Raw genomic sequence first — 16,311 nt, forward strand, 5'->3', positions numbered from 1 at the left:
AATCTACGGCGTTGTCATGGAATGAGACGAGAACACTTTGCACTTATTGTGGAAGCCTAGATAGAAAGTGTTATCTAAAGAGGCCTTCTGCACAGCGGAATCAGGCTTCGATATTATCGTGCCAAAATGGCATGAGTTGAAGAGTGGGGACCTAATAGCCCTAATTGTTGACAGCTTGTGTGTGAGCTATGATCTAACAAGAATAAAATATAGATATACGACGAGATCTGAGAACTCAAACATAATATCACAACATGTAAAATATGCATATGTGTAGGGGATCCAGCTAAGGCAAACGAAACCTTTTACTTAATGCAATGACCCCAGAATTGTCCATAACTCTTCTTAAAAAGCCGACACGGACCCACCTTGAAGCCCACAACTTTGTCGCGTCTCCTTACTTCAAAAGAGACACAAATCTCTTAAACCACGTACGAAGACAGGTAACTAAGTGTACGATAGGGATAAGGAATAAATCTTGAGAAGACAGACCTTAACACATGAGACCATGTTCGCTGAGCTATCGGAGGGTATGAAGTGGTCTTGTGATGGCGCACAACATATTGCGTACCTCGAGTCAATGCGACACGACCACCACACCAGGTCATCACCACCACGCTCCTCGGGGGAACCCTTGACAAACCTCATGTCAAAGATAAAAAGTTCAGGTACGCCCCCGCTTTTTCTCGTTAAGATTTTCCCACACTTGGAATGCTCTTCCAGCCAAAGTGACCACAGCCCCCTCAGTAGATAATTTCAAGAGGAGATTTGACAAACAAATACTCATCCATGGATTGCCATCTTCCGCTTGGACTGGTTGCGCCTGATGCATGTCGCACAACTTACCTACAGTTGTCATTATTACATATCAGTAACTACTTCCTATCACACCTATTATCATCTCCATTCACCTCTTTATTCTTCTACTTCGGTCCCCTCATATCGCCTGCATTATCAATCATTTAGCTCAACTACTTATTTATTTGTCTGTTTATCGACTGAAACAATCATCTATTCCTGTCGTTTGAGTCCCCCCTTTATCATTTTTCATATTGAAGTCAACCGACCCCCTGAGTAGTAATGTGATAGCTGCTGATATCAAGAAACACAACGGCCCTGAAACAAACTCACTGACTCAAATTACAAGATATAAAAACACACAAATAACTACCAAACCGACTGGAATTAGTGAAGTCAAGTGGCTAGACTACAACCCATTGGACGTTACCAATTATCTAGAAGCGTACCGAAGCAATAAGTGGGCGTGAAGAGATCAGCTTACACAAAAAGTGGTAGGAGTAAACCAAAATTACACCAAAATTATGACAATAACTGGTCATAAAAATCAGCGAATAAAAGTTGCTAATGGTGATTCACCAGCTAGTGATGCTGCAAATCAAACTTTTGACAGTTCACCGGCGGGCCTATTTGAACAACGGACTAATTGGTAATGGTTGCTGGACACTTATTCGAGCAAAAGTAAATAGAGTCACAAGTTAGATCACAGTCCAACTCTGGAGTACAGAATACGACGATAAGTCTTAAGATGGAACATTTTTAACATCATTTTTTTAACATCATTTTGGTGGTACTTGATAAAATAAATTTCACTGATGACAATTCATGTTGTTACTCACACTGCCTTATACAAATATGTGTCCGAGAATAGTTATATTAAGTTTGTGAGACTTCTATCTTCTAACGAACCCCACATAATTAAAGCAACGAGGCCTGTCTTGGACCTCGGCTATACTATTATCATTTGGCAACCGTATACTTCTTTGTGTGACTTATATTGTACTACTGAGTTATGTTACGAGTTTTATCACCGGATATAATTTCAGGAGATCCCGCTCACTTTAACAACTTATTAAATTATACAATGAAATTCATATATGTCCAGTAGTCATTTATTCACTTACCACGGCAGTGCCAGTTATCCTATGCTATTTATTAGGAGCGTTAGAATTGCTTTAAATGAATAACTTGTAGTGTTACAAAACAAAAAAACATTGGGTAAGTTTATGAGTGACAGATAAACACACAATACAATCACGGCGCACAAACGTAAATTAACAAGGATAAGAGTACAAGACATTTATTTGTGAGGAATGTTGCGATTTCCTTTGAAAACAATACGGTTATCGTGAAGGTCAAAATGAATCAATAGTTACATACTGTCAGTTCAAGTACCTGGATGATTTATGTGTGTTGTATTACTGGACATTACTGAATTGGATACTTCAAAACTTCCGGCTAATTTTTTAATATTATCGACTTGAATGCCAATTGAATTTCTTGTGAATATAGACCTATGGTATCTGTGTGATTCTGTTCTTGTCAACCGGTCTTCTACTGAATATAGCTAGAAAGACGCCATCAAAATAATGGCCAGCTGCAAATGATCATTTTTAAGTTTTTTGGGGCCAATGAGCGTTATGATTCCAGCTTTGGCTTTCAATGAAACCATCAAGTTTGACCTCAATAACGTTGTTGGCAACAAACACACAGATTTGGGCAAGTTTACAAGAAGAAGGGAAAGCACGCTGAGAAGAAACAAATTATAGGTGGCTGTATGATGCATGAGTCGACGGTTTCAGTTCCGGATTCACATATCAACGGAAAACAGGCTATGGAGTAGCATATCCTGAGAGGTGCTGATGATATAATCAAGAGACATAATATAGTCAATGATTGGCTTACAGTTACACGTAAAATGTAAGGAAACTGAATGAAACCTTCGCGCCTTAGGGCAGATCGGACTTCAAGGTGGAGAAGATTTTGGGGATCGAAACTTCACAGTTTGTTGAGATGTACCTCACTGACAGGTCAGTCATTTTTCACAAGTTTAAAGAACCTCCCGAAAAGGAACCAAGGGCAGGTCTTCATCTGTATGTTTTATAGAATAAGACAAAAAGTGGCTTCTCAAAGTAGTCAGAAGAGCCGCCTCCTGAAGGTTACCTTTCCTTCTGATGAAGAAAGAAACCTAATACTGAGAAACTCACACAGTTTGACTGAGCCCGGAATAAATGCTCATAAGGATCTCAGACTTGTTGATCGTATTAAGCGATGATCGGAAGAGATTGAAATAGATAAGCGCCACTGGAATGGTGAAAAACTTGATGCTTAAGGGTTTTCACATTGTAAAAGTGATGAGCAAAACCATCTTCAAACCATTTAGAGTGGTAAATAAAATGGTGGAGCTCAAAACAGTGGTGAGCATAGATAACCCTGATGTGATTGCAGCCTCAGAAACATGGTTAAAGTTCGAAGTGTATGATAGTGAAATTCGATTGCTTGGTTTCTAACCTAGTACGTCTGATAGACTAAACCATATGGGTGGTGGGGTTATCCTATACACGAAAAGAACCTTAATCATACGAACTGTCCAGACAGTGGCACACGGCTCAGGGACATGTGAACTGGCGCGCTGCAGACTGAAATGTAAACGGCAAAATATTGAGTTGATTGTAGTATGCCACAATCACGTGACGATGTAAAAATAACAGGAGAGGCAAATGTATGTGCACTTCAAGCAAACTTAAATATTGTGATTAAGTGGTCTGAAGAGCGGCTGATGCCTATTAATGAGGCAAAGTGCGTCAACATGCACTTTGGGGGTACAAAGGTAAATAGGTACATCATACGGGGAGTGCCTGTACCCATGGTCCGGTCTCCCCAGGGTCTTGGGGTGATAGTAAGTCATGATCTTAAGAGCACAGCTCACTGACGGCAGGTTTCAGATAAGGGGTCTAGAACCATGTGGGCCTTAGGACGGACATTCATTGGGTTACATACTGCTATATTCACAACAGTATACACAACCTTATTGAGAACTAAAATTGAAAACTGCGTTCAGGCTGAAAGCCTTTGTTTAAAAGGTGACTCGGATATCCCAGAAAAACTACAGAGGGGAACCAAACGTACAATTCCAGACCTCTAGGGCTCACTATTAAAAAACGAATTGAAAAGCTAGACCTCTTTACTCCATCCTACCACAGATTGAGTTGATTTGATTTTGATGTATGGAATAATAAGAAGTGGTTTTGGACCTAATATATCATCTCTTTTTTTCCCTACCACATCGGAACAACTTAGAGGACATAGGGGGTGAGTAGAAAATCCAAGAACGAATAAAATACCAGTGTCATACAAGTTTTCACATCGAACCATCAACCCTTGGAACCTGTTATTCGAGTTAGTGGTGTCTACACCCCCAATCGTCTCATTCAAGAGAAGAAAAGACACTGACAGAAGCATAACAAAAGAGGAATAACACAGGCTCTTGGCTTTTTGTCCTTACTACACAAACCTGGAAATCTGAATCTACCTGAACTTCGCATTCCTCTTCAAAATAGGAGCGCGCCGTTTTTGACTCTACGGCTTGTCGATTTGCTACTCGCTAAGATGGTGGATGGAGATATTACGCCTGAGGATAAGGTATCGTACTATTCATATATGGCTAATTCAATTATTTTGTTTTAAAGGCAGATATATGTGCTAGATTGGTTTTGCTTGCACCGCCCTGTGAATTTAATGAAGTATTAGATGGTAAGATGTACGAATTGCTCACATATTCATTCAGATATCCGTTGTTTCGCTGGTGATGATCATCAGATTCAAGAGAAGCTAGCAGCGTAAGAGCAAATGTATACTATTCAACTCTTCTAGATCAGTAGCGCAGTATAACAAGGACCAAATGATTCATGTGAAGTTACCAAATTGCGAGTATCCGACTCTGATTACTGCATACGCAGACTTGGGAAATGGATATTTTATGTGTCCTAGGTCGCAGTTGACATTTCACTTCGACCATCTCAAGCAGACAGTCAGTGATGTTAAAAGTTTTGACAAGAGTAGCTTTGATAATATAGACTGTGATCTGGAGAGTTGGAGGCGTGCATTAGAAGATAGCGCTACTGTCTATGTAAACGAACATTTCCCTGATGGAGCTGTTGAAGTTTACGCCCTGAGGTCGAATGATGGTGCACGCTCTCTCGTTATGTGCATTGAATCTCACTTCAGTAAACATCAATCGTAAGTACTACATTGTTCATTCCCATATTTTTTCTTTGGTTTTTCTATACATTTCTAGTCATGTAGTTATTTTTACCACCCCTTAAGAAGCATATCTGTTCTGAATTCAGTACTTTAATCTTAACGTTCTAAATGACACCTAACAGCACAGTGCATTTTTGTTTGATATCCTTACAAAACCATAGTCTGAATGATGAGTTCTTTTGTTTTCCTAACCCAGTTACATAATCATCTAAGCTGGTAAAACCTAGTGCTTTACTGAGGCACGACGGTAGATTTTCGTGATAAACACTTGGTCTTTGGTGTTGAGTTCAACAACCAAATAAGCCCATATGCAACCGACATAAAGTATTTCCCTCCTTGCTCTGTGTGGTCGTGCATCAAAGTTGAGAAAATCCTTTGTACTGATCCAATTTGTCTCGTGTCTTTGATGAGGAGGTATTCTTCTACCCCATCAATTCTATTTCCAATATCTGGATTTTCTCATATATTTATAGTTCATCATTACTTGACATATCTCCAGTGTTAATAGACCTAGTTAAATAAGTACGATAGCCTCTTAAAACTATCTTCCAACATTCATAGCACGGCCTCCGTGAAATCTTACTAAACGCCCACACTCTATGACCTACCTGGCCCCAAATCCCTTGGTACGGTCGACAGTGGTGCGAGTCAGCCTATCCTCTCCAAATGCTACCACATCGCCACACGTATACAGTAACTGTCAGGGAAGTCCTACCCACTGCCTTCTCGGGACGGGGGTGTTTTCTACGAAATTGAGAGGACGAGAAGAGGATGTCCGGCGCTTTAACCAGGTTGGTGGATACGAAGGATCCATCCCGAAGGGTTGGAAAACCCTAATTCCAAACCAATGGTGCATATGGGCTCCAGGATCCTAAGGGAACAAATGGCGTACGAACCAATTATTGGTCACCGTATACCATGAGACTGCATCTCCTAACGTTGTTCCACTGTCTTGTGGATTAGACCTCTAGGTCAAAGGCTCGGTGAGTGACTCCTTAAGAAAACTATTCGCTTAAGTTTGGGCACCTGGACAACATCCCAGACCTCATACAAATCAAATTATTTGTTTGACACACATATATTTGGTGCCTTCTTATACCAATGTTTGTGTTCAAACAAATAAGTGAATAGATCTCACGAGTGGAGCATCAGTGCGATTTTAGTGTTTAAAGTCAGTCAGTCAGTTACAACGTGTTTAAAGTGCGAATCTATGGATGATCCTCAGTTTCTTTGTCATAAAAATCGTGAATTTTATGCATGTTGTATTTTCTGTATGATCATTCTGCGTAAGTTTACATCGTTTTATGGTAATAATGCATTTTTATTCACTAGGTTTTGGTTGGTCAGTCTCAGCACTTAATGCTTCACCATTAGTTCAGAAATTTGTAAATGTCGGGTGCATTATTGGCTCTCACACCATGGGTTTAGGTCTTAGCCTGGTACGAAAGTTTGTACTGCGCTCCTTATTGGTTATTTATGGTATTTAGTACAAACATCACGAAGCGATGTTTCGTTCTGCCACTTAAAATTGTCCTTTTTTGTGTTGCTGTCGAAGTTTGTGCCTCTGCTTAACTGGTCAATTGTAGTCATTGTGAAGCCTGGTATGCATCAACCAGTTGCCACACTATATGAGTATAGCGAGATGAAATTAGGAAAATGAATACAAAGGTAGTAGAATTATCGCTGGTAATAAGAATATACATTGAAAACATGGTTCGAGCATAAAGGACTAATTCGCGAGACAAAAGATGTGCAACAATTTTAAATCTCAAGATCTAGGGAATGATAGGGTGAATGCGCCTGTGTCATCGTGGCCAAAGCAGAACGATGTTAGCCACTAATCGCGGTTATCCTGTGGTCCCAAACAAGTAATTTGTATCCACCAGCAAGACTCTGACCAAGTCATGAACCGATACTATTTCATGGTTTGGCCTCAAGCTTTCTCCTACATGAGTAGGAGGTAGGATGTGATTGACATACTTATCATGTTGCAACCACGTCAGATTCATAACCCCATCAACTGGTTTTCTATCTGTGCGCTTATTAAAAGTCCCTAATCACTCGTTAACTAGAATCATTTTCACAATAAAATAATATTTTATTTCTTAATGCTTGTCAAATGTTCATAGTTATATGTTATAATCGCGATATGCATGTATCCTATTTTGCATCAACTTGTAGAACTGGACGATGGCGATCCGAATGGACCTTCAAGCTAGTTGGACAAAAATCGATGGAGTTTTCGATTCATGGTGTTATTAAGGTTCAGGTTTGTGAATATTTGTGCTTAAGTTGTAAACTGGGTTCTACTGTTTTTATTGTCTGGAACCTTGTTTTAAAGATTGATAGGGTTTTCAAAATTTTCATTATTGGCTGAATAATTGACTGAGAACTTGAAGAGAATGGGTATCGGTGTGTACTGTGTCCATATTTATAGTTTGGGTATTATAATTCGTTTGATTTTTTGTATTCTGAACAGCTAAAAGCATGTTTGTAGAGGAAACGTCATTTGTTCTTGTATTTCCCAAAAGTAATGCCTTTGGAAAGCTAGACGAAAATAGGAAAAAGGGGCAACCATAACGAATAGGACTTCATGGCAAATCTAGTATCGGTTCGTAATAAGCTATGACTCAACTAGTGTGTGCCTGGTCCTACGTCGTAGCTGACTGACGTACTTTGGGACTCCTTTTCACTAAGCGATATCATAAAACCTGTCGAATATTACCCTAAGGTCCAGAAACATAGGTTTGTCTGTTCCAGGACCTAGTTCATTCAGCAGTGCAACTTTACTCTCGAACCTTCAAATGCTTCCTTTATAATCGTTACTGTTTTCCAACCGACGTGCACTGCATTATAGGACCTGTATTATGAGACCATCCTATTAGTTGTTATTAGTCTACGGATCATGTATTGAGGTGTAGATATCTTGGATAAAAGGTCCTTGATAAGCATACCAATTGTTAATGATCTTGTGTGATATGGCTCAAAGTTAATTGCAGTAATGGTATTAGACTAATTCTCGATCTTCCCACAAGTACTTTTGGAATTTGTTTAGCGCTGAGATCTAGGATCTGAAACTTTATCTAGTACTTGTCAGCCAGATGCATCTGCATTTCACACCAAGAATCAAACCCAATATATGCCTTGTGCAAATGCTACTGCCTCAGCCACTAACTTGTTCAATGTGTGTAATTTATTACAAGATTTCATGTCAAGTTATACGGAGATCTTCACAAAGGCCTTTTTATTTATGGAATAAAGTATGTTGTAAATTTTTTAAATATATTTTCATAAGTTAACAATTCATACAAAGTCCTTATTTGAGTTTTAATTTTTAGGATATATTACTGATTTAATCCGTTTTTTGATAAAAAAAAATGTAGACACATTTATACGAAGAGGGGAATGTTCAATTGATTTCATCCAAAGAAGTTGATTTCATTGTCTCTGAATCTCTCCCTAGAATATTTGCCAGGGAATCAATAAAGAGAATAAAAGAAGCTGACTGTGCATATCAAGTAAGTAGTCCATGCTTATCAACAACAAGCGTTTTATGACTTATTAATGAGTAGATGAGAATTAATCATATAGTCCGATTCCATCTTACTTCCTTCAGATTTGTCATTTTCAGACTGACCATCTACTTTTCAGCTAATCTTCAAATACTAGAAGAGTCTGAATATATGCATGGTATTACTGTACTACTTGAAATATGTTAATTAAAGAATTAGCCGGATTTAGTTCACAAGATGTTTAGACGGTCGTTGGTTGTAAAACTAAAGCATTCTCGCCAATTGCTTCCAGTACCATTCTGATGTGACGACTAAATAGAATTGCTAAGGTGACCAAACTACTGGCGGTTCACTTAGCCTTTTCCCAAATCTCGGGTGGCGAATAATTATCAGGAAGTTAAAATCAATGGCTAACTGACAGAATATATATGTATATATCATTTGGGTGGCGACCTACTGTAGTTAAAGATCATTAGACCACCAGATCGAAACCTGCTCTACTTTATTCAGTTTAAGAAGTTGATTTGCGTCGTTAACCTTCGTACACAGAAAATGCTCGACTCAAAGCTGAGTACTATTATGATGTTCTACCGTCTGGACATTCTTGAACACTTAACTTGACTGTATCGAGATCACAATAAAAATTCACAGCGTTCCAGTAATCCTTACAATAAAAATAAAATTGTAAAAGCATTAGAATCCGTATCAAACTAAAATGAGAATATCCTATTACCTCGATTCGTCGTCTATCTCTGTTTAGTTGAAAATAGATTAGTCAGCGTGTTCCCATATGAACTTGATAAGAGCTTGATAAATGAGTTCCATCATAAATTATCAACCAGCAAGCTATTGATTATAGAGTTCGCGTAGCTAGCAGTGTTCTTTTATTTTTATCCGTCGTGTCGACTACATACACGGCTTTTCCCACATTCTTACTTACTTACTTACGCCTGTTACTCCCAATGGAGCATAGGCCGCCGACCAGCTTTCTCCAACCCACTCTGTCCTGGGCCTTCTTTTCTAGTTCTTTCCAGTTCTTGTTCATTCTTCTCATGTCTGTCTCTATTTCTCGGCGTAATGTGTTCTTTGGTCTTCCTCTTCTCCTTTGACCTTCAGGATTCCATGCGAGGGCTCGTCTCGTGACACAATCGGGTGATTTCCTCAAAGTGTGCCCAATCCACTTCCAGCGCTTCTTCCAGATTTCTTCCTCCGCTGGAATCTGGTTTGTTGTCTCCCACAGTAACTTGTTGCTGATAGTGTCTGGCCATCGGATCCGAAGTATCTTGCGTAGACAGCTGTTAATAAACACTTCGTATCTTCTGGATAATGGCTTTCGTAGTTCTCCACGTCTCCGCCCCATACAGAAGAACTGTCTTGACATTTGTATTGAAAATTCTAACCTTGGTGTTGGTTGACAATTGTTTTGAGCTCCAGATGTTTTTCAGCTGTAGGTATGCTGCTCTTGCTTTGCCGATCCGCGCCCTCACATCTGCATCTGATCCACCGTGTTCATCAATGATGCTGCCCAGATATGTGAAGGTTTCCACATCCTCCAAAGCTTCTCCGTCAAGTGTAATTGGATTGGTGCATATTGTATTGTATCAGAGAGTCTTGCTTTTCCCTTTGTTTATATTGAGACCTACTGCTGCTGAGGCTGCTGCTACACTGGTCGTTTTCTCCTGCATTTGTTGTTGCGTTTGTGATAGAAGAACCAGATCATCCGCGAAGTCTAAATCGTCAAGCTGCATCCTGCCTGTCCACTGTATCCCTTGCATTCCTCCAGATGTTGACGTCTTCATAATCCAGTCGATCACCAGGAGAAAGAGAAACGGTGAGAGTAGGCAACCTTGCCTAACACCGGTCTTTACCTCGAACGAGTCGGTGAGTTGTCCTCCGTGGACGATTTGGCAGTTTAGTCCATCATAGGAGTTCCGTATGATATTGACTATCTTCTCAGGCACGCCGTAGTGTCGAAGAAGCCTCCATAGTGTCGTCCTGTCCACGCTATCAAATGCCTTCTCGTAGTCGATGAAGTTGATGTACAGTGATGAATTCCATTCTATTGATTGTTCCACAATGATACGTAGAGTTGCGATTTGATCTGTGCACGTTCTATCCTTACGAAATCCAGCTTGTTGATCTCGAAGTTGAGCGTCCACGGAATCCTTCATCCTGTTTAACAATACTCTGAAGACTTTTCCTGGTATTGAGAGGAGAGTGATGCCCCTGTAGTTGTCGCACTTGCTCAGATCGCCTTTCTTTGGTATCTTGATCAGAAGTCCTTCTTTCCAGTCTGTTGGTACATGTTCTTCGTCCCAAATCTTACTGAAGAGGATGTGGAGTATCTTGGCAGTTGCTGTTACATTTGCTTTCAGTGCCTCTGCCGGGATGTTGTCTGGTCCCGCTGCTTTGCCGCTCTTGATTTGTCTAATGGCCATGCTGATCTCTTCAATTGTTGGTGGGCCAACATCGATTGGGAGGTCTGTGGGTGCTGCTTCGATGTTGGGTGGGTTCAGTGGAGCTGGTCGATTCAAGAGTTCCTTGAAGTGTTCTACCCACCTGTTTCGTTGTTCTTCAATATCGTTGATTACTTTGCCTTCCTTGTTTTTCACTGGTCTTTCTGGTTGACGGTAATTTCCAGCAAGTTTCTTTGTTGTATCATACAGTTGTCTCATGTTTCCCTCTCTTGCAGCCTTTTCCGCTGTCGTTGCTAAATCTTCCACATATTTACGTTTGTCGGTCCTGATGCTCCTCTTCACTTGCTTGTTTGCCTCTGTGTATTCGGCTTGTGCCTTGGCTTTTTCCGCTCTGGTTCGGTTGATATTGATTGCTGCCTTCTTGTTCCTCCTTTCTTCAATTTTATCCAGTGTACCAACAGTGATCCATTCCTTGTGATGGTGCTTCTTTTGGCCCAGAACCTCCTGACATGTTGGGACGATTGCCTCCTTGATACCTTTCCAGCTGCTCTCTATGGTGGTTCCCTCTCCATTGAGTAGGTCATGAAAGGCCTCGAACCTGTTGCTGAGGGCTATGTTAAATTCGTTGAGTTTGTCAGCATCTCGAAGAAAGGCCGTGTTAAACTTTTGTGATGTTGTCCGCGCCATTGTCCAGTGCTTCTTGAGTTTTAGTTTCATCTTGGCGACCAGCAAATGGTGATCGGATGCTATATCAGCTCCTCTTCTGGTTCTCACATCCTCCATCGTTCTCCTGAACTTTTTGTTGATGCAGACATGGTCGATTTGATTTTGTGTAGTGTGATCCGGTGAAATCCAAGTGGCTTTGTGTGGGAATATGGTGCCACCTATGACCAGTTTATTGAAGGCACATAGGTTTGCAAATCTCTCACCGTTTTCGTTCCTTTCTCCCAGTCCATGTTGTCCCATGACGTCTTCGTATCCAGTGTTGTCCTTTCCAACCTTGGCATTGAAATCTCCCATTAGAATGGTCAGGTCCTTGGTTGGGCACTTCTCGAAGATTGACTGCAGCCTATCGTAGAATTGGTCTTTAGCGTCTTCATCGTAGTCGTTGGTCGGCGCATAGCATTGGATGATGTTCATTGTAATGCCCTCTCTCTTTGTTTTGAAGGAGGCTTTGATGATCCTCGGTCCATGAGATTCCCATCCTATAAGTGCATTTTGTGCTTTTCTGGACAGCACCAGTGCCACTCCTTGTGTATGTGGGGCATTTTCTTCTTCATGACCGGAGTATAACAGAAGTTCCCCTGAAGACAGTCGTTGTTGTCCAACCTGCGTCCAATGTGTTTCACTGATTCCAAGCACTTCCAGGTTGTATTTCCTCATTTCCGCAGAAATTTGGAAGACTCTGCCGGTCTCCCACATTGTCCGGACATTCCATGTACCTATAAAAATTGTCGCTCTGGTTGTAAGAAGGTGCATCGGCCTCATGACTTCCGAAGGAACTCGGCTTTCATCATGAGACATCATAATTATTCCTTCTACTCCCAGGGCAGAGTTTGAATGGTTTGAATGATTTTTTCTGGTTAGCGTTTTTTTAGCGAGTTGATTTTCTACGGGATGGGGTCGCTAACCCCATGCCCAACCCTCCTCCTTTACCCTGTCTTGGGACCGGCAGTAGCCCCTGGAGGAGCTACAGGCGGAGTTTTTCCCACATTCTAGTGCGGATTAAAAAACGGATTATCTTATTTTTAATTTTTATTCACAACCTACCCATATTATTCTTTGCAACTGTTGCATTAGTATAATTAAATTCAGACTTTTGTATTCCCCTCATCTGAATTTAATGGTTTCCTGAGTCATCCTTAAAAATATTGGATTTTCTGAGCTGGATAATTTAGTCGTAAAGTTTCCATTGTCTTTCTAGGCTACATCATTAGGACAAATTTCAAATGGAAGTGAGTTATCTGAATTCCTACACGAGTGACTGACAGTTTCTGTTGAAATAGGATTTAATTAGTTGTCTTCCATTATTGGCTGGTGTATAAACCAATCCAAACTGAATAATGCACTACCTCCGAGATTCTCACCTAACTCTACAAGTTATAGTCACCATCTCCGAATCACAAACTTTATGGATATTGACTTACTACTTAACATCTGTCTGGCCCTATCAAAGAGAATAAAGTCAGCTGATAATGTGACTTGCGTAAGGAAGCGACAACGTGATTCAAGTGACTAGAACAATAGTCAACACATTCTAAGCGACAGTCTTTTTGACTATTATAGACATTAATACTTCAACTCTTTCGCTTTGTATTATGTTCATTTTATCTTAATACGCTGTTTCTATGTGACTAGTTAGCCCATCCCACTTGAGTGCCACGTCGTAGGTTGTTTATTACTGACTAATTACTGTATATACTTTTTTCTCTAGATTGCCATTGGCGAGAACTTCAAAACAATGTCCGACACAACTTTCAAAGCTCTTCGGCGACAATTGCCTTTAACTCGTTCCAAACTGGATTGGAATAAAATCATCACTTATCAGATAGGTAGCGAACTATCTAGAGCACCACCAAATTAAAATTATCAGTTGAAGTTAATTTTCTTTTCATTACACACACACACGCACTACTCCTTTTGGCCGATAAGGTAAAATTGGAGACGATTTAATATATTTTGATTTTTGGTGTACAATAAAAATCAAGGAAATTACGAATATTTTGCCTACTCTCTAATGAATTTAATATTATTGAAATATATATATGTTCCTTTTATGAATAGTTTACTAAAAATAAACTTTACCACTATAATGATCAGGAATTGTTTTCAGTTTTGATTTTTTTGCAACTCGATGATTTATCCAAGTCGTCATGTGTATTTTTTTGTTTTCCTCTTTCGTTACTGTTTGATACATCTGTATTTAAAAAAAAGAAAACATCTCTAATTGTGTATGGTAGATGGTACATTTCACCATTAATTTTATTTGTGTTGATTCGATATATACGTTATAATTAATTAATTGTATCTAGTTTGTCTGTTCTCTGAGTGATTTTAACACGGTAGGTATTCGCAGCTGAATATATATGTATATATATTTCGACATTGCGACACTACTCACTGACTTTCTTACTGATTATTAAGCAATCAAATGGTACAAGGCTCTCTTCTTACCAATCTTATCATGAAATTAATGATTACGTAAGCCCTTTACTGTATTTGGAGGCTTACATTTGACTCATGGGAAAATAATCAAGAGAAATGGAAATTTAAGAGTCATTATGTAAGAAATACGTGGTGTGGAATTTTTCTATTACTCTTATTATATACTTTCCACGAACTAAATGTTATATGTTATTTTGTCCGTAAGTTACCGTTAATTAATTATACACTTATTATTCAGTTTTGTACCACCTGACTTAGTTATGTATAGATTGTGATTTCTCATTTGTGGTACGTTACGGTCGTGTAGTTAATGTATGCAACTTTGAATTTTTGAATTAAAATTAAAATACACTGATAGAAGGTAGTTCTGTCTTTGCAATCTAATTAAGGATGTTAGTCTTTCTGGTCATTATTCACAGTCGTTGTGTTATTTCTTAAACAGAAGCTCATTGATATGAACCATACCATTACCAAAGTATTCTATCGAACTATACGATCAAACCAGGATTACGAAAATTTTTAAATCATAAAAACACCTGATCATGTTTACAATCATATCATCAGATCATAATTACTTTGGTAGTTATTCTTTATAGTTGAGCGGGTTGTCAGATCAAATATCTTAATAATATCGATATTTTCTACTAAAAAAGGTAACAAAATATTGAATATTTAACATATACTGTACTCTTATATATTGCCATTTTATTGTCGGTGAATAATCAATATGTATTAGTTTACATTGAAATTATTCGTAAACTCTACTATTTTTAGATTAGTAGTCCATATATATTGATTACTTACCATATCTTTTTTTAAAAGCAATATTAGGTAGGTAAATAGTAATCGGAAAATACATAAATTGTGTCAAGTAGTTCATGGGTATTTATTACAATATTCACATATAGTAGTGTAGTTCACAAAAACTCAGGTGACGATGACCAGTTTATTGTTTAATGAGAAATTACAAAGTGGTTTAGTGAGGTGTGAAAATCATGCATCGAGAAACATCATTTTCAAATCTTTGAATAGTCTCTTACGAACTTCATTCCTGTCGTTATGTTGATTGCTTTCAGTTTCCTTCTCTCCTTTTCATTTCAACCTCAACCTACTTGTCTCAGACATTCTGTATTGTGTGCTACTTGTATCGACATAAGTAGTATATAACGCTGGTCAGGAATAGAATGTCTGTCAGCAGAAGATCGAGGAGGAAAGAACAGGAACAGAAAGTAATTGGTATGGAAATGCGGGAACAGTAAAGTCTGAGACAATTAACGAACATTTTGCAAATTAGGTATTCACTATATGGTTCTCAGATTTTACTAAGACATTTTGTAGCTTTGAATTAGAATACATTTGGTTGTCCCCGCTTGTGTTCTCGTTCACTACAATTCCAATTCCGACTAGCTTTACATACTACTTATATCTGGAAACATAGGTGGCATATACCACAATAGTATTATGTTAGGAAAGCTTAATCATTTATCAATGTGTGTGCGATGTGTTGGGATGATCCTGCAAATTTCTCGCAATCGACATGACAAGCTCAAAAAGACATTAAGGATCATTTTATCCAATCAGCGTTTGATTAGAAGTTTTGTTAGTAACAGCGAAAATGAAAAGTCACATTTAGAGATTCTGATTAGCTGAATAATACACTGCTACTATATTTAGCAGTATTCTAAAATTTCCAGTAAAAGCCAAGGACTCTTAAAATACTATAAAAACCATATATTTTCTGTACAGGAACGAACCTTTGGAGTAAAGTGTTTCCCGCATATTTGTGCCTTTTCTCTCGTGTTCAAGTCTCTGTGTAGTTCTAGCTTGGGGCTTACGAAATTAGCTTAGGATCCTAATATAGCGTTCAATCAACAAGACGTATCACGATGTCTGGAAAAGACTTTTTAAAATGTAAGGTAAATTCTGTAATTTTCATTCTTCGGGAATTTATCTTGACACTAAATATCGTTGACAATATCTAGAACGACGCGATTGTTCTTCTGTATACTTATTTTGGTTGAATGTAACTGAAGTTATGTTATGGATGAACATCAGCTACGGTGCGATTGGAAATAAGAGAGCACTGAGTAGACGTTCATTTCTAGCATGAAACTTTAGCAGTGAGCATACGTGGTTCCCCACGGCACCGAAATCAA

General features: G+C 38.9%; 1 protein-coding gene across 1 annotated transcript; it reads left to right on the top strand.

The window, feature by feature from the left end:
- Positions 1 to 4,388: 4,388 nt before the first annotated feature.
- On the top strand, positions 4,389 to 13,574 carry Smp_118830 (f-actin capping protein alpha, putative; the record flags this gene model as incomplete). The annotated part of the gene is made up of 7 exons (XM_018791451.1): positions 4,389 to 4,440; positions 4,488 to 4,551; positions 4,586 to 4,637; positions 4,672 to 5,037; positions 7,243 to 7,330; positions 8,445 to 8,579; positions 13,425 to 13,574. Exons 1-7 carry the CDS (start codon positions 4,408 to 4,410, stop codon positions 13,572 to 13,574), a joined length of 888 nt encoding a protein of 295 aa, XP_018645396.1. The 5' UTR covers positions 4,389 to 4,407.
- Between the last annotated feature and the right edge of the window lie 2,737 nt (positions 13,575 to 16,311).

Source organism: Schistosoma mansoni (assembly GCF_000237925.1).
Source record: "Schistosoma mansoni, WGS project CABG00000000 data, chromosome 3 unplaced supercontig 0044, strain Puerto Rico, whole genome shotgun sequence".
Taxonomy (NCBI): domain Eukaryota; kingdom Metazoa; phylum Platyhelminthes; class Trematoda; order Strigeidida; family Schistosomatidae; genus Schistosoma; species Schistosoma mansoni.